Genomic DNA, 25,710 nt, shown 5'->3' with positions numbered 1-25,710 from the left:
GAGAGGGAGGGAATGAATTTTTTTTTAGGGACTGGATTTCCTAGAAAGCTAAATCCATGGGGGTGCAGTCCGGGCCCATACAGGGACAGTTCAGTTAAAGGAAAAAGGATTCTGACTCAATCCAGAGGTCGACAGAAACGGATGAAGGACTTGCTGGATAGCTGGAAGGTTTTCAGCTCAGTCTCCCCTCCTGGATGCCAGCTGGGGATCTCATTGCACTTACTGCAGGAAGATAACAGGGCTGCTCACAAATGTATGGCCGGGGAAGATGGGGAGCTTCTCCTCCTCACTCAGGTTAGATGGCTCCACTTCAGTTGCACCTGGGAGGGATACATGGGGACCAGTAAGACAGGGATCAGACCAAGGACCATCCCTGCTTGCTGCACAAAGGGTGTTTGGGCAGAGGCAGGATCTGTTTGCATGCACATCACAGATCTGCAGTCACTGTATGATGGGATAACTCTACTGAAGTGAATGGCTCTACTCTAATCGAAGATCTAGCCCAATCCATTGACAGGTGTGTAGCCATAAGGTAAACTTCTCTTGTATAGTAATGGAAAGGAAGACCACTGCCCTTACAAATAAAGTTCCTTGTAGGATTTTTCTTTGTCCATGATAAAGTCTGGGACTGCATCTCTTCTGATGGGGCCCAAATGGCTAGTGCAGCCTGAAAGCAGAAAATACCTTGTACTGACCCTGAGGGCTGGGATGGGAGGAGGCATTTCAGTCCCTTTGCCCTAAAGTCTTGCTCCAAAAGCCACTGGAACTGACAGCCAAACCCTCCCGACTCCAGAATGAGCCGGAGCAGGACAGAGGAGGAAAGGACCCCTTGTCTGCAGGCTGGGGGGACCTGGGACCCTGATCATCCCTATCAGCAGGGCAGTTTCCCAGCGTGACTTGAATGAGGCTGGATTTTGCAGGCAATGAGGAGAAGTAAGAGGCAGAGGGCAAAATACTGTGGCCTGTTGCAATATGGCATCCACAACAGACCTGAAATGAGAGCTTCGTGTGCTCCTAATACGTGGGAACCTGCCTGACAGCCCCTGCTCTGACCCCAGCATCTACCAGTGCTTTCAGCTCCTGCTGGAGCTTTGCCCCATGGTGCCATGGGGCATTGACCCATCTCCACGGGCTGGAGGAAAGCAGCTGCATTGTCTGGGTAATGGTTTGTCCATAATTGTCTCTCCTCTGTGCGAACAGCAGATGGTCCCTGCGATGGATGGGAACCACTCAGGGCTGGAAGGGGTCAGTACCCAGCAGGAGGGGCTGGTCCCCTTTTGTTTCATGCCTCTCTGCTACATCTCAGACCCTCTGCTGCATCTCAGACCCTCTGCCTGTTGCAGAATGCAGCTTCCACTGGCTATGGCGTGGGGGAAGTATCACCAGTCACTTATCACTGGTGCTCACATGTAGAGCTCGTGGTGCCATTTGACACACTTATGTGGTGCAGCAGAGACAGAAGAAGAGGAAACTGGCTGCATCCCGTGCCTCCCACCGGAACAGGCCCCAAGGCCCCATAGAAAGGAGAATGGTCTCAGCCGGGAAGTACCCTGAGCCTGGCGCTGGTGTTAACATGCTTAAGCCTAGTTGGAGGCAGTGGGGCAGCATGTGACGATGCTGCAGGAAGAGGCAAGGCAGGTAGAACAGCTCCACACTGGGACTGGGACCAGGCTGGAGGAGAGCGGCTGCAGGACGAGGGGGGAGTCCGTAGTTTCATAGATGCTGGGGTTGGAGGGGACCTACTAAATCATCGAGTCCGACCCCCTGCCTGGGGCAGGCATGAGTGCCAGGATCAGATGACTGCAGCCAGGTGTCTGTCCGATCTCCTTTCAAATGCCTCCAAGGAAGGGCACAGCACCACCTCCCTTGGAAGCATATTTTGGCAACCCTCGCTATAAAGAATTTTTTCTGATGTCCAATCTGAATTTGCTCTTCCAGTTTGTGGCCATTATTTCTAGTTACCCCAACAGGCGCCCTGGTAAACATAGTATCCCCTATTTCTTGCTGCCCCCACCGATGAGTTTGTAGGCGGCTACGAGATCACCTCTCAGCCTCCTCTTGTGGAGGCTGAAGAGGTTCAGGTGTCCCCGTGAGTCCACACAGGGTTTTTTGCTGTAGGCCTTTAACCAGATGAGTGGCCCTCCTCTGAACCCTCTCCAGGCCATCCACATCCCTCCCGAAGTGCGGCGCCCAAAACTGGACGCTGTACTCTAGCTGTGGCCTTACCAATGCTGCATCGAGGGGGACTATCACTTCCCTGGACCCGTTTGAGATGTGCCTACTTGTGCAAGAAAGGGTGCGGTTACTTTACCTATTACCCCGTCACACTGGATTATTCATTTTCATTTTGGAGCCGACTATGGCTCCGAGATCCCTTTCCATGGTTGTGCTACGCAGGTTGGCCCCTCCCAGGCTATGGGAGTGTTGATGATTCTTCCTCCCCAGGTGCAACACATGACACGTGTCCTTGTTAAACTGCATCCTATTCTGTTGGGCCCATTTCCCCAGCCTGGCCAAATCAGCCTGGATTCGCTCCCTGACGTCTAGTTTGTGTACCTGCCCCCATGGTTTGGTTTTGTCAGCAAACTTGGTCAGGGTGCTTTTTACTCCCTCACCCGTACCTGCTTTAGGCTGCTCACTTATACAGCACTGCCATTGCCATGCATGGACCCAGTGCATTCGAAGCAGGGAGGGGAATGGACTTTCTGGGCAGGCGGGAAAATCCCTAGCTAGACTTATTTTGCAAATGCGAAAGGCAGACTCAAAACAGCACCAAAGAACAGGAAGGAGATGTCCTCGGGGGTGGAGGGTGAAAAATCACAGGAGGAACTTGCTGGCAATTTAATACTGCAGAATGAAACGTCAGCTGCAAATATCAGAGCCCTTCCCCACACCTCTCTCAGACAGGCAGAGAGATGCAAGGAGACTGGTGAGAGCACCTGGTTTGGACCACCGGATGAGCTGGCTGAGGAAACAAGCCAGTTTTCAATGACTGTGCCCACCTGCTGGTTTGGTAACAAATTGGTCTTCTTTTCCCAGACTAAATCAGCCCGGTTCCTGCAGCCTCTCCTCGCAAGTCCTGTCCCCCAGCCCCCCAACCATTTTTGTTGCCCTCCACTGGATTCTCTCAAATTTGTCGGTGTCCTTTCTGTAGCAGGGGCCCAAAACTGGACACAGGACTCCAGATGCGGCCTCACCAGTGCTGAATAGAGGGGAAGTATCACTTGCCCTTGATTTGCTGACAACGCTCCTACCAATGCAGCGGGATGTCATTAGCCTTCTTGACAACAAAGTCACACTGTTGGCTCCTATTCAGCTTCTTGTCCACTGTGACGTCCGGGTCCTTTTCTGCAAAGCTGCCCAGCCAGTCAGCCCCCAGCCTGTCCTGGTGCATGGGTTTGTCCTAAGTGCATGGCTCTGCACTTGTCCTTGTTGAACCACGAGACTCCTTTTCGCCCAGTTTCATAATTGAAAAGGAGCATTCTTTCTTCTTTAACAACTTCTTGAAACACCGCAGCATGGCTTGTGACAGCTGATGCATGCTGGACCCAGAGGGGAAGTGCCCCCCCCCACCATCTGCCCCTAACAGCCTGTGAAACCCACATCTGTGCACGTCTGCACCAAAGACTCTTTTCTTGCCTTTCGATTATTACTCTTTGCCCAAACATTTCCAGCAGCTCAAAGGGCAGGGAACTTCAGGGAGTGGTGAATGTCTTCTGCACTACTTTTAGATACCAGAAGATGGGGCAGGCCCAAGCAGGGGAGGAAGATTGTCCTTCTGCGGTGGTGCTTATTTTCCTTCTGCTTTCCGTGCCGTCGTGCAGCAAGGGTAAGGCCACCCTCTCTCATGTCTTCTTGGAAAGGGGCTCTTCTGAGGTGCTTCTTCCCTCGTGGGGCCAGCAGTGTGGAGGGGCATTGGGCTGGGCAGTGTTTAAGAGAAACGAAAACATGTCTTGAGTAGACTTGTAGCTCTGATCTTGCGGTGGTGGAAGGAGAAGATGACGACTCCTTTAACCCCCTCGCAGCTCATTGCGAGGGGAAAGAGTGGACTCATGCTGACGCCCTCTCCACCTCCTACTGCAGAAGGCACTCGAGGGGCTAAAAACCAAGGAGGAGACAAAACATAGGCAGATTTTCCCCTCTGTTCTCCCTTGTCTCATCAAAATGTGACATTCTGCTAAAACCTTTTGCTAAGATTTGGCGCCTGCCCTGCCCTTAAGAGGAAGCATTTCTCACGCTCTCCCTGCAGGAAAAGAGCAGACATCTACTTTTCCTTTTATAAAAACAAAACAAAAAGCACATTTTCTTCAGCACAGAGGTGAAAGACTAGGGCCACGAAGAGGCTTCCCAGAACTGAGATACCCGATTAACTCTGAAACAGCTCAGAGCATCTCTTTCGGGTCCTGAAAGCTGGCACGCATTTCCCCAATCTCCGTGTCCTTCATTCACTGCAGTAGATTACAATCCGGGCTGTGAATAAAAGGTCTCCCTGCTCCTATTCCAGACCCTCTCCCCTCTGATGGGTAGAAACAGTTCCCATATTTCAAGCACCTTATTAAAAAGAAACCAAAACAAACGAACAAAAAACCCATGCAACAAAAAACTAACCTCCCCGCCAAAAATCCCCAAACAAACAAACAAAACCCCTAAAAAACTCTGCAAAATCCCAGAGGGAAAGAGAAGAGTGACAACAGCATCTTATCCCATCATTAGCATAGTTACCAAGAACTCTCTCCCCACTCCAGCTCCCTGCTGCAGCGCTGATCTTTGGGTGCGTGTCCACAACTCAAGAGGAGACAAAGCTCATGAATGGGATTATTAATGGCACTGTGGATTTAAGACCAGGGAAGCTCAACCTGGAGGGATACCAGCAAATCAAATGGTTTTACGACCACACCCAGCAGATTCTGACAAAGAAGGACGGCAAAATTCATTTCTATGGTAAGTATTTTGAAAAGACAACGGATTTGTCTGAGAACGGGACTCTGCGCATCATGAAGCTTCGGAAGCCAGACAACAGCAAATACAAGATAACTGTGGAAGACCAAGAAGGCACAGAGATGACTATGATGATCCAGCTGGACATCTATAGTGAGTATGGACAGGGGCCTTTGTACACATGGCCAAGGTGAAGCCTGAGAGCCTGTGCAATGTGTCCCTTGAAATCCCTCCCCTCCCCCACTCCCAAGGGAGGACTAAGAAGGGCTGGGTCCTCTGCTGCTCTCCAAGGACTTTGATGGAGAAATATTGCTTTGCCTTGCTGAAGTGCTGGTGTTCAGATGCAAACAGGAGTACCCACAAAGAGCCAGGCAGGGACAGAGGTGAGCAAGGGGGGAATGGGGGAAGGTCTCCAAAGAGTGCTTGAAGGTCGGGGAGAGGGAGGTGGGCAGTCATGTTGCCACCTGCTTCCGTGTGTGTTCGGTGAGCATCTGGGCCCTGCTTTGCCCTGGTCTCACTCCCTTGGAGGCACCTGCCACCCTCAGCCCCTCTCACCAGCACTTCTCCTTGCAGACCGAGTCTGACAGCCCAACCTCACAGTACTCTCTGCTCACCCAGAGTTTGGACAGTGCAACGTGACCCTGTCCTGCCAGGTGCCTGTTGCCAGCAGAGTCACCTACAGCTGGTCCCGACGTGCGTTTTCCAGCCAGCCGAAGAGGACCAACAGCTCCAGGGACATCAATCCCAGCTGCAGCTGGAGATCACTGCGGGCAGCAAGGACACCTTGTACCACTGCAACGCCAGCAATGCAGCCAGCTGGGGCACGGCCACCATCGATGTCAAAACAGCATGCAGCTCCTCAGCTGCAGGTAAAGTATCCCTTAGCAGACCAATGTGAGGGTTTATTTCCTTTAGAAATGTGACACATGAACTGCCTGAGTGTGTGGACAGAGCAGAGTGCCGGGGGAGCCTGGCCCAGGCTTTCCTAAGGCTGGGGCATTACTTGGATTGGAGATGAAATCAGGTAGTTTGGAGAAGCCAAAATCTTGTCCTGCCACCCACATGCACCTTCTCATGGAAACTGGATCCTTACTGGGGTCAAACACCTCTGTTACATTTTCAGTGCTCAGCTTGGCAGTATCTGAAAGGTGCAGTTCTCCTGGGACCTGGTTCTTGGTCACAGCTGGAGTCAGAGAAACTGAGGGCTGGAAGGGCCCCCAGGGGGTCACATCTAGTCCAACCCCCTGCTCCAAGCAGCACCAGCCCCAACTACATCCCAGCCAAGGCTTTGTCAAGCTGGGCCTTAAAAACCTCCACCTCTCTCAGTAACTCGTTCCAGTGCTACACCACCTTCCTAATGAGAAAGTTTTTCCTAATATCTAACCTAAACTTCTCTTGCTGCAGCTTGAGCCCATGACTCCTTGTTCTGTCATCTGCCCCCACTGAGATCAGTCCAGCTCCGCCCTCTTTGCAACCCCCCTGCGGGGAGCTGAAGGCTGCTGTTCAATCCCCTCATAGTCATCTCTTCTGCCAACTAAATCAGCCCAGGTCCTTCAGCTTCTCCTCGCAAATCAAGCCACTTGTGCAGGAGAAGTTGCCCCGGCCCTGGCTTTGCAGCCCCTCGGGCTGGCGGAGTGGGGATGGGGTTGCCACATAAGCAAGAACCAGGGACTGGTTTGAAGGTTTCTTTTCTGGCATATCTTTTCTTCACCCCTCCTCGTTCTCCGCCCCCATCCTTCCTGTAGGAAGAAGATGCTGATTATAAAGGATTTTAAATTTTGGCTAAACAAACCCATTTTCAACTAAACACCAGGCTTGAATGAAATGGCTCCTAAGGGTTGGGAAGTCTAAAGGAGCTGGGGGGACCTTGGCCAGGCAGGCCCCACCAAGCAGACCATCCAGGGTACTGCATCTACAGGCCAAATGCAAGCTTTCATGATCAAAGCACCTCACAACCCAAGCACACACAACATTTTCCTTGCCTGCCTGCAGTCAGCAGGGTCGAAGTGGTGTGCTAAGAGGCCACTGGTTTCCTGTGCTAAGAGATGTATTTAGCTGCGTTAGTCTGAAGTCAAGCAGAAGGCAGGGTAGACCTGCACCTCTTTGCTTTGAGTATAGTTACCTATCTACATGCACATGCATACATTTACATACATCTAAATCACAAGCTTTTATGCGCTGAAGCTCACTTCATCAGCATCTGACAACTTGCGCTTCAGCGTGTGAAAGCTTGTGCTATGCATCTGCTTTGGTTAGTCTATAAGATGCAACTCTATCCTGTCTTTCTGTGCTAATGCACCCAGGGTACACATAGCAGCAAACAAACGGAAAGAACAACAAAAGCATCTCCATCCCTTTACCATCCTCCCAGCAGGGAGAAAGGAAATGAGAGAGATCAACCCACTTGCAATAGATGACTTTATGTATGCTGTATTATGGAGCTATCCCCTGAAGAGAAGGGGGAGAATCTCCCTGGGGCTTCTGCTATCAAGGGCTCAGGTTTGGGTTGTAGCTGGATATTAGGAAAAACTTTCTCACTAGGAAAAAGCATGGGTCACCCCAATGACCTGGCCCCTCTGGCATGTGATTTCTCTTTACTCATTCCTGCCATGTGGACTCCCCTGCTCATTTCCCCTTTTCTAGAGCAATGTGGAATAAGTGAGATGCCAAAGTGTGCTTCTTTAATCCTCCTGGCCAGTCTCTGCCCTGTTCAAACAGTCTAGACTCAAGCTTATGTTGAGTTTTGTCCATGGAATCAATGTGGCAAATATAACCAGACAGAGCCAGGGCTGGGGCATTTCTACACCCACGCAGCCCTGTTATGGTGAGCAAGCATAGCAGTGGCAGGATTTGGTCGACTTGGTCCCTGTTCTGATGTCCAGCATCAAGGCACCCGCTCTCTGAGATACTGGAGATGCACTGAGCATGAATGTTTTAACCATGAGATTAAGGAGCCATGAGAACATACCTGGTGGGTAGAGCTGGGTAAATATCTTCAGACAGCTAGGCAGGCAAGGTTTTTGGACAGATGTGATATCTTTTATTAAACCAACTAAATAACTGGGGGAAAGTTCTTTGCAAGCTTTTGGGCACAAACACCCTACCTCGGGCATCAGGAGACTGCTGCTGTTCCGAGATCTCCAAGGTAGAAAAGAAGCTGGTGCATTAGATATCAGGCAGGTTGTAATGTGCCATAAAAGATATCATTTCTACCCAAAGAACCTTGCGTGCCTGTGTCCGTAGACCAACCTATGTACAGCCAACAACCCTGCAAATTCAGTGAGCTCTCTGATCCATGGAAAAGCGCAGGGTTGTAGCAACCATTCACAAAGGCAGGACAAGTCTGGTGAATAATTCTGGGCGCAAAGAAAAATGAAGAGTTTGAGGAAAGCAGGAACAAGACTTTTGGACTCGTCACCCTGATACCAGGGTCAGACCAAATTTATATCCAGTTAACGTAACCCGGGCAGTACTCCAAGATACATCTCCTCTCCAATCGAAGGGATCGGAGCAGGTGCATGAGCACTGTGGGAGGTGTAGGGACTCTCCTTCCCTATAGAGCAGAGCTAGATCACCAATGGGGACTTAACCAAACTCCTTTTAATGAGAGGAACAGCGGTGGGAACTTAACATATATAGACCAGGGGGCATAGGGGACACTACAGTACCCCAAGGGGATGGGATTCAATAAAGGTAAGGCATTCACATTCGTAGACATGTTCATCTAGTTAGGCGAAGGCAGGTTTAACAAAGTATAAAAACACAAACACAATAAACAATACTGATTGACAAAATATAAAAATGCATAAAATACAAAACAACAAATAGCAAAGAGACATAGGTACCTGGAGGGGGAAAGCACAAAGACCCCCTCCCCTCCAACAAGGGTTTCTACCTTGTTGCTTCACTCATCCCTGCTGGACCCAGCCAGGACTTGAACCCGGATCCTCAGATAACAGGCAAAAACTACCACGCAGCCACCACCGCTGGGCCCAGGTTAGGCTGCTGACCTTCTGGGAGCTCCTACTTCACGTCAAGCGGCCCTACCTCATACTGGAGAAACTGGAAGCCTCTCAGGTCACTGCACAGCTTTCTGCCGGAGCCAGGTGGGGAACCTCTGCTGCTGGTTGCAGCCTCTTGCTGGGCATCTGGAGCCAGCAGGGAGCCTCTCCTGCCAGCCGTGCTGGGCTGCCTGTGGGTCCTGGTCCTTTAGGGTCCTCTGGGACAACTGCTTCTGCCCCACTGGCCCAGCTCCTTACGACTCTTTCATGGTCATCCCTTGCAGGTCTCTGAGTCAGTGTGCTGCCCCTTTTATCCCCCTCCGGGTGACCCAAGGGGCCAATCAGGGGAGATGGAGGGTGAGTCTCTGAGTCCTGATTGGTGAGGAAAAGCAATCCCAAGCCCTCCAATCATCTTTTACCCTTTCAAACCCCCTGGGCCAAATCACAACAGCTAGTTCATCACATCATTTTCCCTTTTTTTTAATTAAGAAGCAAAAATGAAACCCTGAAAATGACCTGATATTTTGGGATCTAACTCAATTTTGCATCTGGCCTGAAATGAAATTTCTTTTGATGGTTGCTTCTGCCTTTCCTTTTATTTGGTTTTCCTTTTGTTTCAGTTAAATAGAAATGAAAAGTTCAAGGTTAAAGCGAAGTGTTTGGATCACGTCAAATCCACACAATTTAGCTGCCCCCAAATGGTTTGCTTTCAATCGTTGTTCCTTTTGACTCCGGCTGAGCTGGGATCTGCTGTTTGCTTCCACTGCCAGGGACCTGAAAATTGGTAAATTATAAGTGAGGTGGAAACCTCGCCTGCTGTTTCTATTTAACTCTGCTTTGCCCGTGCCCATCACATGGGGGTGAGCGTCGCCTGAGGGATGCAGGATGCAATGGGGTTTGTACAAACTGCTCTGCTCCATTTCTTTACAGCTCCGTGCCAGCCAGCAGAGTAGCATGTGACCGTCTATGATGAAGCGGATGAGACTTGCTGCAGAAGAAACTTGGTGAGTCCATACAGGACTCCTTTGCTCTCCTCTCTTCCCTACACAAGGGTTGTCCTGACCCATCCAGGTTGAGGATGGAGACAGGTAGTTGTTTCACACTGACTGTGTCGCACCCAGGGCGTGTCTGCGTGTCAGGGGAAGATGCTGCAACACAGGGGTCTGGCATACAATTCACTTGGCAGTGTGTTGAGATGAAGCGGTGGCAGAAATACAAGCTTGACATGCATATGTGCATGCACACATATAATGGCATGTTATTTTATAGAATCCAGAGGGCATAAAAGCACCTCGTATATCAGACATACCAGGTGTACATCAAGCTCCTCCTTCTATCGCATTTCTATCCAAGCGTGATGCACCAATTTATCTGCTATGCCCATGGCTTGCTTCATCCACCCTTGAAAGCCCAGACAGTTAGACCCTATGGACCTGGATGTCAAAGAGGTTGGAGTGTCTGAACATGTAGGTAACTGGATGAGGGGCTCAGAAGAGCCAGTGCCTGGTACTAGAAGACCGACTGGGCATCTGTCTGCATCTTGAGGTACTGAAGTCTCTCTAAAAAACCAGGCTTCGGCATCCACTAGCTCCCTTTCAGAGAGCAAGGTCCTCAGCCCTTGCAGTTCTGGCAGAGTCTGCGCCCCTTCACTGGAGAGGCTGCTGGGCCCCATGGAGGTGATGCATGGGGATCGCGAGGCAGAAAGGCCAGGAGACAGCATGTGGTGAAAAAGCAGGGGGGTTCCCATCCTGCTGGTGGAGTATGTAACCGTTTGTACTGCTTTGCTTCTCAGCCAGACTGTCAAGAAGGGGAGACTCAACCCAGCCTTGGTCTCAACTGCCCACATGGAGGTGATTTCCAGCACATGGAGCCCTGGGACTGGTGGGAGCATGGGATAACACCCATGGCTGAGTGCTGCTTGTCCCAGAGACCTGGGTCTCCGGCCAAGGGGCCAGGCCTGGAATGCAGCCCCCCGGGAGAGTGGACAGGAGGAAAAGGAGAGGGTGAGCAATGCTTCTTCCCCACAAGGAAGGGGGAAACCCCCCCACTCCTTGTGCCGCTATGTGCACTAGCAAGTTGTGGTGTTATGGGGAGAGAAGGCCCTCACTGCTGCCAACCTGTGCCGTCCACCCGCCAGCTGCGGATTTGACCCCACATGTGCATTTCCCTCGCGGTGCAATCAACCCATTTCTTTGCATGGAAAGCTACATCTGTGGGGGCAGTTAGGTCCCATACAGGGACAGATCAGTTAAAGGAAAAAGGATTCTGACTCAATCCAGAGGTCGACAGAAACGGATGAAGGACTTGCTGGATAGCTGGAAAGTTTTGACAGTTCAGTCTCCCCACCTGGATGCCAGCTGGGGAACCTGTGCATCTGCTGCAGGAAGATAATGGGGCTGCTCACAAACACGCGGCCAGGGGGAGGGGGGACTTCACTCAGATTAGAAGGCTCTGCTCCCAGGGAGGGATACATGGGGACCAGGAATAGAGAGATCAGACCAAGGACCATCTCTGCTTGCTGCACAAAGGGTGTTTGGGCAGAGGAGGGGTGTATTTGCATGCACATCACAGAACTGCAGTCGCCATATGATAGGATAACTCTCCTGAAGTGAATGGCTCCATGATAATTGAAGATCTGGCCCAACACATTGACAGGTATGTAGCCATAAGGCAAACTTGTCTTGTATGGTAATGCAAAAGAAGCCCACTTCCCTTACAAATAAAGCTCCCTTTTTGGATGAGTCGAACTGGTAGCTGGTAGCTGGTTTTTCTTTGTCCAGCATAACAAGTGGGGCAGAATCTCCTGTTCTGATGGGGCCCAAATGACTAGTGTGGCTTGACAGTGGTACAGACCCCATGCTGAGCCTGGGGGCTGGGATGGGAAAAGGTGTTTCAGTTCCTTGTGCCCTAAAAGTCTTGTTGTGAAACTCACTGGAGCTGACAGCCAAATGCAACCAACTCTAGCTGGGCAGAATGAGGGTTGGGGCAGGAGAAAGGAGGAAAGTACCCCTTTTATGCAGGCTGGGGGGACCTGGGACCCTGACCATCCCATCCAGCAGTGCAGTTCCCCAGCATGACTTGAATGGGGCTGGATTTTGCAGTCAACAAGCAGAAACTTCTGGAGAACTAGGTCAGTGCTCAGCAGGAGAGGCCGGTTCGCTTTTGTTTCATGCCTCTGCTGCATCTCAGACCCTGTACTTGTCGCAGAATGCAGCTTCCAGCAGCCACGGTGGAGGGGAAAATATTAGTAGTCGCTTGTCAGCGGCTGCCCATGTGTGTGGGGCTTGTGGTGCCATCTGAGGCAGGAGAAGATGGGATTGGCTCCATCCTGTGCCTCTTACCAGAACGGGCCCCAAGGCCCCATAGACAAGAGCACAGTCTCAGCCGGGAAGCACCCCGAGCCTGGGGCTAGTGTTAAACATGCTTACGCCTAGTTGGAGGCAGTGGGGCAGTGTGTGACGATGCTGGGGGAAGAGGCAAGGCAGGGAGAACAGCCCTGCACTGGGACCGGGCTGGAGGAGAGCGGCTGCAGGACGAGGTGTGGGGTCCGTACCTGCGCCAGACCGCTCACCCATCCAGCATTGCCATCGCCATGCAAGGACCAGTGAATTCAGAGCAGGGAGGGGAATGGACTTTCTGGGCAGGTCGGCAAGTCCCTGGCTTCCAAACTCATTTTGCAAATGCAAGGACGGACTCACAATGGCACCAAGGAATAGAAAGGAGATGTCTGGGTGGAGGGTGGAGATGATAATTCAGAGGAGGAACTTGCAGTCAGTTCAACACTGCAGAATGGCTGTCAGTATTAGAGCCCTCCCCTGCCCTTTCCCTGAGAAGCAGAGGGGATGGAGAGGAATGCAAGGAGATCCGTGATAACACCTGCTGAGTTTCCCTGGCTTGGACCACGGGATGAGCTGGCTGAGGAAACAAGCCAGTTTTCAGTGACTGGTTTGTTACATGTTGGCCTCTTGGGCAGGGCAGAGGGAAGGAGATCCATTCAATCCGCTGTGAATGCCAGAGAGAGACTGCAAAGGCCAGTCCATGCTTTTTGGAGAATCAAATCATAGAATCATAGAAAGCGAGGGCCCTGTGGTCCTGCCCCATCTTCCAGTATCTAAAAGTAGCATAGAAGATGTTCACCATGCCCTGAAGTGACCTGCCCTTTGAGCTGCTGCAAAGGTTTGGGCAAAAAAGAAATAATCCGAAGGCAAGAAAAGAGCGTTTGGTGCCAAAGTCCCTCACATCTAGTCCAACCCCCTGCTCCAAGTAGGACCAGCCCCAACTACATCATCCCAGCCAAGGCTTTGTTGGGCCCGGTCTTGAAAACCTCCAAGGATGCAGCTTACAACACCTCCCTGGGTAGCCTGTTCCAGTGCTTTACTATCCTCTTAGTGAAAAATTCTTGCTAACATCTAACCTAAACTTTCCTTGCTGCCAGGGCCCAAGCATGGCTGGGGGGAAGGGTATACTTTACCAGGGCCTGGAGATCCAGGGAGGGCCACCACCCCCTGATTGTCGGGTCCTGGTAAATTGTAGCCTTTCCCCCCCATGTTTAGGCCCTGTCTGCCACCACTGAGGACAGTCCAGCTCCATCCTCTGATGGCTGCTATAAAATCTCCTCTCCATCTTCTCTTCTGCAGCCAAAATGAACATTTTCTCTTAACACCGCAGCCGGCTTGTGACATCTGACACATACTGGGCTCGGAGGGGAAGTGCGCCTCCACCCTCTCCCTCTTGCAGTGTACGAACTGAAATGTGTGCATGTCTGCACCAAAGACTCTTTTCTTGCCTTTGGATTATTTCTCTTTCCAGCAGCTCAAAGGTAATTTCTCCGCCACTTTTAGATACCGGAAGATGGGGCAGGACCAAGGAGAGAAGATGGCGCCGGTGCTAGCTGTCCTTCTGCTGTTTGTGTTGTCGTATAGCAAAGGTGAGGCCACTCGCTTTTATCTCCTCTTGGAAAGGGGCTCTTCTGAAGTTCCTCTTCCCCCGTGGGGCCACCGGTGTGGCAGGGCATCCGGCGGGGCAGCGGGGAAGAGAAGCAGGCATTGGGATGGGCGGACACGTTTCTAGAGTAGACTTGTAGCTCTGATTTTGTGATGGTGGGAGGAGAAGACGACTCCTTGCTAAACCACCCTAAACTCATTGCAAGGGGAAGAGTGGACTCACACTGATGCCCTCTCCACCCCCAATGGCAGAAAGCACCGGAGGGGCTGAAAAGCAAAGAGGAACTAAAACACTGGCACATTTTTCCTTCTGCTTCTCTCCAATGTCCTTTCTCCCATCAAAATGTGACCGTTTACTATAATCTTTTGCTGAGATGTTTGGCCTGGGGAGGCTGCCTGCCTTGCCCTTAAAAAGCAGCTTTTATCACACCCACCCTGCAGGAAAACAGCAGACATTTACCTTTCTTTTTATTAAACACAACCACATTTTCTTCAGCATGGAAACGAAAGACACAGGCCATGACGAGACTTCCCAGAACTGAGATCCCCGATTAACTCTGAAATGGCTCAGCCATTTCTGTGTCCTTCATTCGCTGCAGTACATTAAAGTCAGGGCTGTGAATGAAAGAAAATGGTCCGGACTCTGAGAGCAGTCAGGGGGGTTAATATTTGAGATGAGAACCTGGAAAATCTCCTGAGAGTTTGCAGCGGACCGGAGAGCATTTGCAAGAAGGTGGATGGATGTGGTTAAGAGGACGAAGCAGATTAGACAGTTATGAATGGCTTCTTGTATAACCAAAAATGCTGGAGTTGACTGGAAGGGATGGAAGGGCATTGAGGGCGATGAAGGAAAAGAATAGAAAATCTGGCTGAATAGGGTGGACTTCTTAAGCGGTTGCTAGAAAAGAAGTGGCTAATGTCAAGTAATAATAAAAGTAACGATTTTTTAATCCAGTGTTTCACAGGGAATTAATTCTGTTTGGCTACGTAGCAGCTTAACGAGCCTCAGTCAAACCAAGCAAAGAGGAGGAAGAAACGTTTAACGATTTGGGATTTTTTAACTTTTTGGTGAAAAAGAAAATTATCTCCTCTTTATTCCTTCTCCCATCACCAGCAGCAGCCTGCAGGCTCTACATAGCACGGCCATACAGGGCCCGGAAAGGGCTGGGCCCCTTGATTCAGGCTGACTGGTAGGCTGGGGAACTTCTGGTAAGGTCTTGATTGCAAAACACATTTGCTGCCTTCCTGTCATGCAACCTCCTGACACAATTTAAACGTTTGTGATCGCTGAAACTTGCTCACTTTTCAGGCTCAGACAAAGGCCTTCAAAGAATCCCACATTTCTTGGGGGATTTTTTCTCTGAACCCTGGCACGGCTGGGGGCCTTGGGTAGCGTTTTGCTCTCCTTACCTTGATTCCACTGTTGCTGACTCAGGATTGTGTTGCTAGTCTTTGCCTTGCTCTAAAAGCCCGAGCTCCAGGAGTCTTGTGACTCTTCAGGAGTCTTGTGACTCATGAGTGGAGCAGAGTTAAATCCCGATGGTGGCGGCTGTTGTAGCTCCTGCTGTCCCGGCTGCTGCCATGATGATCCACACCCACAATGGATCGGAGACGGGTGTTGGCTGTGGAGCTTATCCTGCAGAGGGGAACAACAGCGTGAGACGGCTCCCGCAAGGCACAGGCCTGTCTTGGCTGGGTGTGGACTTGGGTGCCTCCAATGCCCTGCTTGGATTTTAAACCCAGCTTATAGAAATCTCTGGCCAAGATGGGCATTGCCTCTAATCTTCCATTTCTGCCTCCTTTGTCCTGCCTTCATCTTCCTACCTGCTGTGGCTCCTCCCAGCCACCTCAGTACATTTGAGAAGTGGGTGTACTTTTCAGTGGTGTTGCCTTGTATCCCTAACTAACATGTGTGTTACTACCATGTGTCGGCATGAAACTGGTGTTATGAGATAAAGAAAGACTCTCTAATGCTAAAAATAGGTGGGCTCACTTCCTTGCATCACTGCCTAAAAGCATCTCCATTTCCCTTTTCTATCCTGATAAACACAATGGTTTAGATATAGGAGATGAATGCATGGAGGGTGGCAAGGAAGATGGAGATAGATTCGTCTCTGTGGCTGCAGTGGGCAGGACAAGAAGGAACAACCTTAAACTGCAACAAGTGGAGTTTAGGTTGGATATTTAGGAAGAACTGTGTGTCTGAGGGTGGTTCAGCACTGGAGCAGGCTCTTCCAAGGCTGTGCAGTCTCCATCCCTGGAAGGTTTTAAGGTCAGCCTTGGAGTTGGTTTACCCAGGGCTGGTCCTGGGACTAGACGTGAGCCCCTGAGGTCCCTGACAACCTAACTTCCCTGTGATTTTAAATGCGGGACACCTTGAAAGAGACCCCCACAAGTCACAGAAGCTGCTTCCCTGCCATCACAGCTAAGCACATCATGCAGTCCTGGTGAGAAACTGATTGAGCTCCAACCTAAAAACAATTTGGCTTCCTGGTCTCTCTGCTCCTATTCTTGCCCTTCTCTCCTCTGATGGGTAGAAACAGTCCTCATATTTCAAGTGATTTATTAAAAAGCAAAAAAATAATCTCCCCCCCACCAAAAAAACCCAAACCAAACCAACCCTGAAATATGCCAGAGGGATCGAGATGGGAGTCAACAGCATTTTAGCCCTTCATTAGCATAGTTACCAAGAACTCTCTCCCATTCCGGCTCCTTGGGGTAGCGCTGATCTTTGTGTGTGTGTCCACAGCTGAAGAGAAGACAAAGCACATCGCTGGGATTGTTAATGGCACTGTGGACTTACCACCAGGGACTCACATCCCGAAGACATACAGGCAAATCAAATGGTTTTACAACCAAACCCAGCAGATCCTGACAAAGAAGGCCACCAGAGACGTTAATTTCTATAGGGATTTTCGAAAGAAGATGCATTTGTTTGAGAACGGCACTCTGCACATCATGAGTCTTCAGAAAGAAGACAGCAGCAAATACAAGATCATTGTGGAAGATCAAGATGGCTCTGAGATCTTTACAGAAATCCAGCTGGGCGTTTATGGTGAGTAGGGACAGGGGTCTTTGTACACCCAGCCAAGGGGAAGCCTGAGAGCCTGTGCAATGAAATCCCCCCTGGGCAGGAAAAAGAAGGGCTGGGTCCTCAGCCACAGTCCAAGGACTTTGCTGGAGAAATATTGCTTTGACCAGCTGAAAAGCTGGTGTTCAGATGTAAACAGGAGCACCCATGAAGAGCCAGGCAGGGACAGAATTGGGTGGTGGGGGGATCTCCAAGGAGTGTTTGAGGGTAGTGGGGAGGGAGGTGAGCTGCACCCCTTGGACCAGGGCAGTGCTGGGAGGGCAGGGAAGCAGGAGTCTGGTCAAGCAGAGAGGCCTCGAGCGAGCCTCAAGTGACTCCCAAGCCCCTGTCCGAAGCAGGCTGGAGGGTCAGTTTGGGCCTTGCCATCAAAAACTGGCTCACAAGCCCCTCCAGCAGCTTACAGCAGAGCGTGTGGCCCCAGCTGCTTCGAGTTGCCAGGGCTTCTGCTGCCGTTGAATGTGATCTTTGCTCTGTTCCCAGATCCTGTCCCAAAGCCCTGGGTGGATGTCACTGATTTCAAAATGACCGAAGGAAAGTGCGTTAGCACCTTGAACTGCTCTGTCGATATCCCTAATGTGATCTACACATGGTACGAGAATGACAAGAAGTACGGCAACCCCAGCGCGGATGGAAACCTGACCCTCTCTCTCCTATCAGAAAGCAACTTAATATACAACTGTAATGTCTGCAACAGCGCCAGCTGCAACAATGAGTCCCTGTATTACCAAGGCAACTGCCAATGGCGAGGTAGTGTTTGACCTATAGTCACTTGCCTTACATGGCTTTAATGCACTTCCACAGCCCCATGGGCCCTGTAGACGGCTAGCATGCATCTGAGGGAGCTGAAGGGCTCAGCATACGTGTGTGCGTGGGGGGCTTTGGCCTTAGGTGTCTTGAGATCGACCGCCCACTGCTGACCCCAACAGGGCTCCATTCAATGAACCGATGCAAGGGTGGACACACACAAGGAGAGGAGGAGTGTGGGGCCAGCATAGAGGATGTGGTCCCTGCAGTGCTCTGCGGGAGGTTGCCTAGGAAAAGTGCTATCCAGACCCCCATGGAGGCTTTGCTCTGGGGGTGCTGCAGGCGTTCCCACAAACCAGGTCTCTTGCAGCCCTGCTATGCAGGATGAATCAGGGAAGTCCTCCCCCAAACTGGTTTGGACTACCTGAGCTGCCAGTGGCCGACATACTTCCAGCTGGCTCATTCTTGTCCCCAGCCGCTTATTTCTGACTCCAGCTCGAGTCCCCACGTCCTGATTTGCCAGCTCCTAGCTTGTGGCTCCCATCCCACCACCCGCTTCTAGCTCTTGACCCTCTGTCTGGCATGGGAATAACCAGCTCTTGTCTCCGTCCAGACAGGAACGCTGCCTCGTCCACACTCCGGCTGGTGGCTGATTCTGCAATGACTGTCGGGATCCTCTGGCTCCTCCATAACTTGCTGTGAGGCTGGGGGGCCCAAGGAGGTGAACACAGGCCCGGATCCCATCTTGCTTTCTGTCCCACGATGCACTGAAGCCACCTGCACATAAATCCACTCAAAAGCAGCACCACAACATGGCCCAGAAGCGACACCATGATATGTCCAAGCAGTAGTGTGATATAGCCACCAGTACTGCAATCTCGGTGACCCATATCTCTGTCAACAGGAACCAGCTGGAGATGAACATTGTCCTAGGGAATGACAGAAATGTAGGGTGGGAAAGAGACCTCAAGGGGACATCTCCTCCTCACCCAGGCAGCAAGGCAAGATGTGGGTCTGGACTAGGGTCGGCAAACTGGCCAGTCAAATATTATCAATTGACTGCATGTTTTTTGACTGGTCGAAGAGCAAGTTTACCAAAAAAACCCTACATTTTTTAATTGCTTGATAGAAATGTGATTTTTTAAATTGTTTTTTTGAGACTTTTCTTAATGAAAAAGTCAGTGCGTTTGCTATGTATTATTTAGACCAAATGACATTTTTTAAATCAGTTTTAATCAGTAAGCTAGTCTAGGCATATGTCCTGAGAAGGCTTTATTCCACCTGCTCCTAATGAGCTACAAAGAGGCAGGTTCCACCTCGGCCCCCGACAGTCTGGCCGAGTGCTTCGGCTGGGCAATAAAAGGGCCTGGCCTTACCGTGAGCTAACTGGCTTCAGTTGTAGCACTGCAAAGGGGTCAGGTGCAATTCATGCTGTTGGTGCACAAACCTGTTAGCTGCTCTCAAAGGGGAGGGAGGCTTACCTAGCACCTGCTGTTTGCCTGTTCTTGGACAGCTTCAGTGCTACTGGGGGTGCCTTGGGCTTGCAGCCTTGACAGCAGTAAAAAATGACAGCAAATGCCAGATGATTGGAAGATAATCAATGTGGTCCCCATCTTTAAAAAAGGGAGGAGGGAGGACCCGGGCAACTATAGGCCTGTCAGTCTTACTTCAATCTCAGGGAAACTCTTTGAGAAGATCATTAAGGAGCACATCCATGATGGGCTGGCCTCAGGGATGATGCTCAAGGGCAACCAGCATGGTTTCATTAGGGACAGGTCCTGTCAGACCAACCTGATTGCCTGCTATGATCAGGTCACAAAAGCACTGGATGCAGGTGTTGCCGTGGACGTAGTCTTTCTGGACTTCAGCAGGGCATTTGACACCGTCTCCCACCCCATCCTCATTAAAAAACTAGGTGACTGTGGCATTGATGCCTACACAGCCAGATGGACTGCAGATTGGCTGAAGGGTCGTACTCAGAGGGTGGTGATGGATGGGTCATTTTCAACACTTAATAGACTACAGTATAGTGTAAACATAACTTTTATATGCACTGGGAAACCAAAAAATTCGTGTGACTCGCTTTATTGCGATATTCGCTTTATTGCGGTGGTCTGGAACCAAACTCGCAATATCTCCGAGGTATGCCTGTAATTATCCCCCTCAACTGGCCCAGTCCTCCTAGGCTGGCTGTAATCACTCTTGACTGTCTGCAGCTGGGTGGTAGCCTCTTGCAGCCTGCTACCCACAGCTGTTCTCCATGTGAGGCAAAAGCGTATCACTAAGTTAATTAATTTGTACTGCCCTACTGCAACCTTAGTCATGGGGGAAAAGGTGAGGTTACAGACACCTTGACTACAACGTTCGATAGTCTTTGAGTACTTCACGTTACAGTTTGTTCAGAGACAATTCCCTCTGCGCCCCTGTGGGACACCTCCTTTGTACCCTCATTAAATTAAATAAAACACATCTTTTATAACCAGCTGTGTCCTTTAAAGTGTGAACATCTTAGGGTGTTCTGGATTGTCCCAAATGCTCACCCCCAAACCACCCCTTTCCTATACAGGCACCTTGTTAACACACCTGAAGATCCATTGCTGGGGCTGGTCATTTGCCAACTGGTGTTTAGGATGAATGGCTATATACAGGCTGTAGTTGGTGCCTCTCTTTCTTTTGTCCTGGGAAGGGTTAAGCCAGGGTGCCCTCACCTTAGGGTGGGGTGTAAGGTGTGGGAAGGTGAGGAGTGCTGTGGACAGCTAGAAATGCTGAAAGGAGACCACAGTTCAAAAACTGTGGATTAGGGAGACCTGGCCCCTCATTACTCCCAGCCTTCTTCATTAAACCCCTTCCTCCAATCTACCCCCTTCCTCCACCATTGCAACCACCCGGGAGAAAGGATGGGAAGTTGAGAAGGGGAGGAAATGCAGAGCTGGCAAGGATGCCACCTTAGAGCCTGGCTCCATGGTGCCCAGCCCCAAGCCCCAGAGAGCCAAGGAGGTTGTTTTGACCATCTGATGCCCCTTGAGACCATACCCTGGGGTTCACACACGATCCTCCCCAGTTCCTCCCAGGAAATGGAAACCAGGCAGTAGGAGCATGCTGCACTGGAGAGGTGATGCCTTGGGATCCTACCTGCTCGTCCAAGCTGAGCAGGATGTAGAGGGTGCACAACGAGCCCAGGAGATGCTGCGCTCACCACGGAGATGCCCCCTGCCTCCGTGGCGGGTCTGAAAGCCCAGACACAATTTGCAGCAGCTGACAACTCAGCCCAGAAGCTGCTCCTAGTTTTCAAAGTCCCCAAGACCCAGCAGCTCCTTGGGGTTTTACAAGATGAGAGGTTCCCAACAGACTTCTGACAGCAAGAAGAGACTTGAGTAGCAATGCATCCAGTTTCTAGAGCTGGCCTTAAACAAAGACTCCCCAGGCCAGACTCATCAAAGCATCTGCAGCAAGGCAGCTGGCTCCTTTGAAGATCCTTAATGAGTGCCTGGCCTTCAAGCTCCCCCCTGCATTAATGAAGGGCTTGCGATAACTCAGGCTCCACTGCTGAAATGTAGCTGTCCCAGCCCACCAGATAGGCCTTTATCTCAGTATCAATATAGTTTTGTGCAGGAATCTCCATGTAAATATTTGCCATTATACCCAGTCCTTTCAAACACACACCCGGCCCAGAGCACAAAGGCAAAGCTTTCTGGCTTCAAAGAGCTGGGGAAATTCAGGGCGGTCTGATTGCAATTGAAAGCAAGGGCTAAGGAGAACTGCAGAGCCCTTGGGATGAATAAGCACGCTCAAAACAGCCCCGACATTTTTTTGTTATTATTTTTTTAATAATTGGTATTCGTGGCCAAATTAGCCCAATCGAATTCCAAATCCAAGAGTCCAGAACCATAAGTGGCCCTACTACCAGCAAACATCCTCCACCGCACCTGGGGCTCCAGATGTTCCCAAATCCTTCAGCAGGCATCCTACTCGCAGGCCCCAGCCTGGAGGCTTGGGGTTCGGATGCCCCTGAGTTTTGCTTGCCCTCAGCCATAAGGCCCTCAGAGCAAGCAAGGAAAGAGACTCCCATTTCCATAAACTGGGCTTAAAGCCGCTGCGCCTCGGCGGGTACCGAACCACCCCAGAAGAGCAGTTCTCCTGTGGAGCAGTTCAGGAAAACTGCTTTCTTGGACACAGATGCATGGTATTTCCCCTGCCAGGTTAAGAAGCCACTACGCTTGATCTGAGCCTTCAAGAGGCTGAGAAGCAGCCCTGCAATTATTGTTGTTGCACTGTGTCAGCACTGCCCTGGTGCCTGGGAGCACCCCCCGTAGGGCCCACAACCCCACTGTGCCAGGCGCTGTATGCATGAAGAGCAAGCCCCTCCCTGGTAATCTTGCATTCTGCATCACATCGGAGGCTAAGGATTGACATCAAAACAACCCTGTCTATGTCATGGAAAGTGCTTACCAACAAACCACGTGGATCCTTCTCCACCAGCTTTGTTTTAGGTGCTGCTGTTCGTAAGGGTCACCAGGGGAAGGATGCACAGCTGCTATAAGCAGCACAGCTCCATTGGCATCAGGGGGGTCAGGCCAACCGACTCCAGTGGATGCTCTGGCACCTGGGCATACAAAATGAAAGCCCAGAGGGTATTTTTTGCAGCTGCTTCTTGGAAAAAAAAAGCCTTCTCTGAACAGCAGGGGACAGCAGAAGCTGCAGCCAGTTCTTGGGTGATTTGTAGGAACTAGGCACGTTTCTCTTGCATTCACTGCCAGGGACATCATTTGGTAAATAGCGTTTTGTGGCAACGGCTGGGTTCCCCGAAGCGTAGGCCAGGTTACAGCGAAGGCGTATTTAGTGCTGGAAACCTCTTCCTTTCCACAAACCAGCAGGCTTTTGAAGAAGAGAGCTGGGATGTCCCCCACACAAACGGAAGGTGATGTTTCCATGAGGGTTGCAGGGGACGGGACCCCTGTGTGGGGATGACTGCACTATAGCAAAACAAGGAATTGCCTCATTCTTGCTCACCCACACAGAATCGGAGAAAATGAGGGTGGGAAGGGACCTCAGGAGGTCGCATCTAGTCCAACCCCCTCCTCAAAGCAGGATCAGCCCCAACTACATCATCCCAGCCACAGCTTTGTTTACCCGGGTCTTCAAAATCTCCGAGGATGGAGACTCCACCACCTCTTTGGGGAGCCTGTTCCAGTGCATCATTATCCTCCTAGTGAGCAAAGTTTTTCCTCGTATCCAACCTCAACTTCCCTTGCAACTTGAACCCGTTGCTCCTTGCTCTGTCATCTGCCACCACTGAAAGTAGTTCAGCTCCATCCTCTTTGCAACCCACCTGCTCAGAGCTGAAGGGTGCTATTAAGTTCCCTGTCAGTCTTCTCTTCTCCAGACTAAATCAGTCCAGTTCCCTCAGCCTCTCCTCACCAGTCCTGTCCCCCAGCCCTCCGACCATTTTTGTTGCCTCTCCTGGACTCTCTCCAACTTGCCCACATCCTTTCTGTAGTGGGGGGCTCACAACTGGACACAGGACTCCAGATGTAGCCTCACCAGTGCCAGATAGAGGGAAGAAACACTACCCTTGACCTGCTGGCAACGCTCCTACCAGTGCAGCCCAGGGTGCCGTTAGCCTTCTTGGCAACAAGAGCACACTGCTGGCTGCTGTCCAGCTTCTTGTTCACTGTCACCCCCAGGTCCTTTCCTACAGGGCTGCTGCCCAGCCCGGTGGCCCCAGCCTGTCCCAGTGCAGGGGATTGTTCCATCCTAAGTGCAGGACTTGGCACGTGCCCTTATTGAACCTTATCGAACATGTTCCCAACACCATGCCTTTCAAGTGCTCCTGCGTGCAGATACGCCAGGCATTGGCTATGTAGCAAACTGATTTTACCTTGTAGTAAAAATGGAGCAAACACATCATTCCCAGCCCTAGAGAACTGCAAATCCCTTGAAGCCAAGGTAATATTAAATCCTTGAGGACAGCGTAAGAAGTCCACGGTCTGTCCCCTTGCTTGCTTTCACCCTGGTAGACGTCTACCCCAGGCAAACAGACTTTTGTACCATGTAGTAGCTAGGCTCTGAGACAGTGCCTGCTGCAGGCTGGTAGCTTGGAAGAGCGGCTCCTCTGTCTGCTCCTTACTACAGAATACATTCACTACTGGGTAAAAGCCTGGGGTGAATGACTCCGTCCTACACGTGTTGTGTGTCCACATCCGAGAATGTCAGAGCAAGGTGCAAGGTACTCCTGCGTGACAGTGGAGAAAGACCTTTCTAACACCTGCTCTTAGAGATGAATTCATGCTCTGAGGTAGAAGGACTCTCATAGACCTTCAGAAATAGCTTTACTATATAAATACCCAGTGCAGTGCAATGCCCTACATGCACTTAATCTGTATAAAGCCCAGTTCCTATTCCTGATCCTGTTCTGCTCTGGGTCTCGCAGCCCAGAGCTCAGTGGGTTACTCAGACATGCCCAGCATACTTCCTCCTGACGGTCTGGAGTAGGGTTTAATGGCACAGCTCATCACAGTGTTGTAAGAGGGTGACCATACCTAACCAGCTAGCTCTGAACCGTTCACTCTTTCCTACACCTCTGCTGACTTCTCTTACTCATTACCTGTTTACACTAATAAGCCTCTTGGGAACATAGCCCTCATGATGTACGAATCAGCCTTGTTCCATTCAACTTCTTACCCGGCCTCTGAATGGAAGTCTTTCTAAGTATTTTTAACTACCTTTATTTTTTTTCCCCCTAAACGCTTCCTGCACTAGTGACTAGATCTTAACATAGAAGGCCAGGGGGAACTGATTTGTGTATTGGTATTAGAATGAGTTTTTTGGTAGAGGGTTATCATGGCTGGTAAAAATGTTTCAGACTAAGTATTTTTGCTTTGAGAGACAAGGGTGGTGTTATGGAATCACAGAACCCTAGAAAATGGGGGTGGGAAGGGACCTCGGGAGGTCACATCTAGTCCAATACCCTGCTTCAAGCAGGACTAGCCCCAATTACTTCATCCCAGCCAAGGCTTTATTTATCCAGGTCTTAAAAACTTCCAAGGATGGAGATTGTACCACCTCTCCGGGTAACCTGTTCCAGTGCTTCATTATTCTCCTAGTGAGTAAGTTCATCTAATCTCCAACCTCAACTTCCCTTGCTGCAGCTTGAGCCCATTGCTCCCTGTTCTGCCATCTGCCCCCACTGAGATCAGTCCAGCTCCATCCCCTTTGTAACCCCCCTGCAGGGAGCTGAAGGCTGCTATTAAACCCCCACTCTATCTTCTCGTCTCCAGACTAAATCAGCCCAGTTCCCTCAGCTTCTCCTCACAAGTCATGGCCCTGAGCTGCCAAACCATTTTTGTCACCCTCCACTGGACTCTCTCCAATGTGTCCACCTCCTTTCTGTAGTGTGTGTGCGTGTGTGTGGGGGGGAGCGAAAACTGGACAAAGATGTGACCTCCCCAGTGCCAGATATAAATTGTATTTTGCCACTAAAACACCATCACATTTTTACAGTTTTAATTGTTGAAAAAAAATATTTTTAACCAGGCAACGCGGCAGATTTTGAAAAATACTTGCACATTTTACCTGGATGGATATTTTGGTGCTGTTTTCTTTTGACATGGTGGGGAAATTTCCACGTGTCATTTTTTCCTGTTTTTTTTCCACTGGAATAAGTGCGGAAAAGGTAACAAAACCTAAAGCAGAGAGAGAAAAACACTTTTTTGCTTTGTAAAACCTCTTCTTCCCATTGGAAAGCATGAAAAGTCTTTTTAAGGTGTTAAAAACCAAGAAAACTACCATTTCCTTCCCTGTGATACTTTTCTTGCACATTGAAGTAGAAAAAAACCCTAAAAGCTGGTAAGCATTTTCCTCCATTTTCACATTTTTAATTTTCTTTTCTTTTTTTTTTACTGAAAAAGGTGCAAGATTTAAAAAGGCGGGGATAGGAAGAACCCCCCCCAATAGATTTTCAATGAACCATTTGAATCCAAAATGGAAATTTTCA

General features: G+C 50.4%; 1 protein-coding gene across 1 annotated transcript; it reads left to right on the top strand.

Annotated features, from left to right (window-relative positions):
• Positions 1-13,650: 13,650 nt before the first annotated feature.
• Positions 13,651-19,364, top strand: CD48 (CD48 molecule). The gene is made up of 4 exons (XM_019556785.1): positions 13,651-13,866; positions 16,632-16,937; positions 17,454-17,720; positions 18,331-19,364. The coding sequence occupies exons 1-4, from the start codon at positions 13,698-13,700 to the stop codon at positions 18,417-18,419; spliced, it is 831 nt and encodes a 276-aa protein (XP_019412330.1). The 5' UTR covers positions 13,651-13,697; the 3' UTR covers positions 18,420-19,364.
• Positions 19,365-25,710: the final 6,346 nt, after the last annotated feature.

The sequence above is a fragment of the Crocodylus porosus genome, unplaced genomic scaffold, assembly GCF_001723895.1.
Source record: "Crocodylus porosus isolate Cpor-Errol unplaced genomic scaffold, CroPor_comp1, whole genome shotgun sequence".
Classification (NCBI taxonomy): domain Eukaryota; kingdom Metazoa; phylum Chordata; order Crocodylia; family Crocodylidae; genus Crocodylus; species Crocodylus porosus.
Note: the sequence above shows the minus strand (reverse complement) of the source record. Positions and strands in the feature narration are given on the sequence as shown.

Excerpts from the sequence above, each read along its gene's own strand:
- CD48 (XM_019556785.1), top strand. The coding sequence starts at position 13,698 with ATGTCTGCACCAAAGACTCTTTTCTTGCCTTTGGATTATTTCTCTTTC. Across the intron at positions 13,867-16,631 it reads TGTGTTGTCGTATAGCAAAG|CTGAAGAGAAGACAAAGCAC; the intron begins GTGAGGCCACTC and ends GTGTGTCCACAG. Across the intron at positions 16,938-17,453 it reads AATCCAGCTGGGCGTTTATG|ATCCTGTCCCAAAGCCCTGG; the intron begins GTGAGTAGGGAC and ends CTCTGTTCCCAG.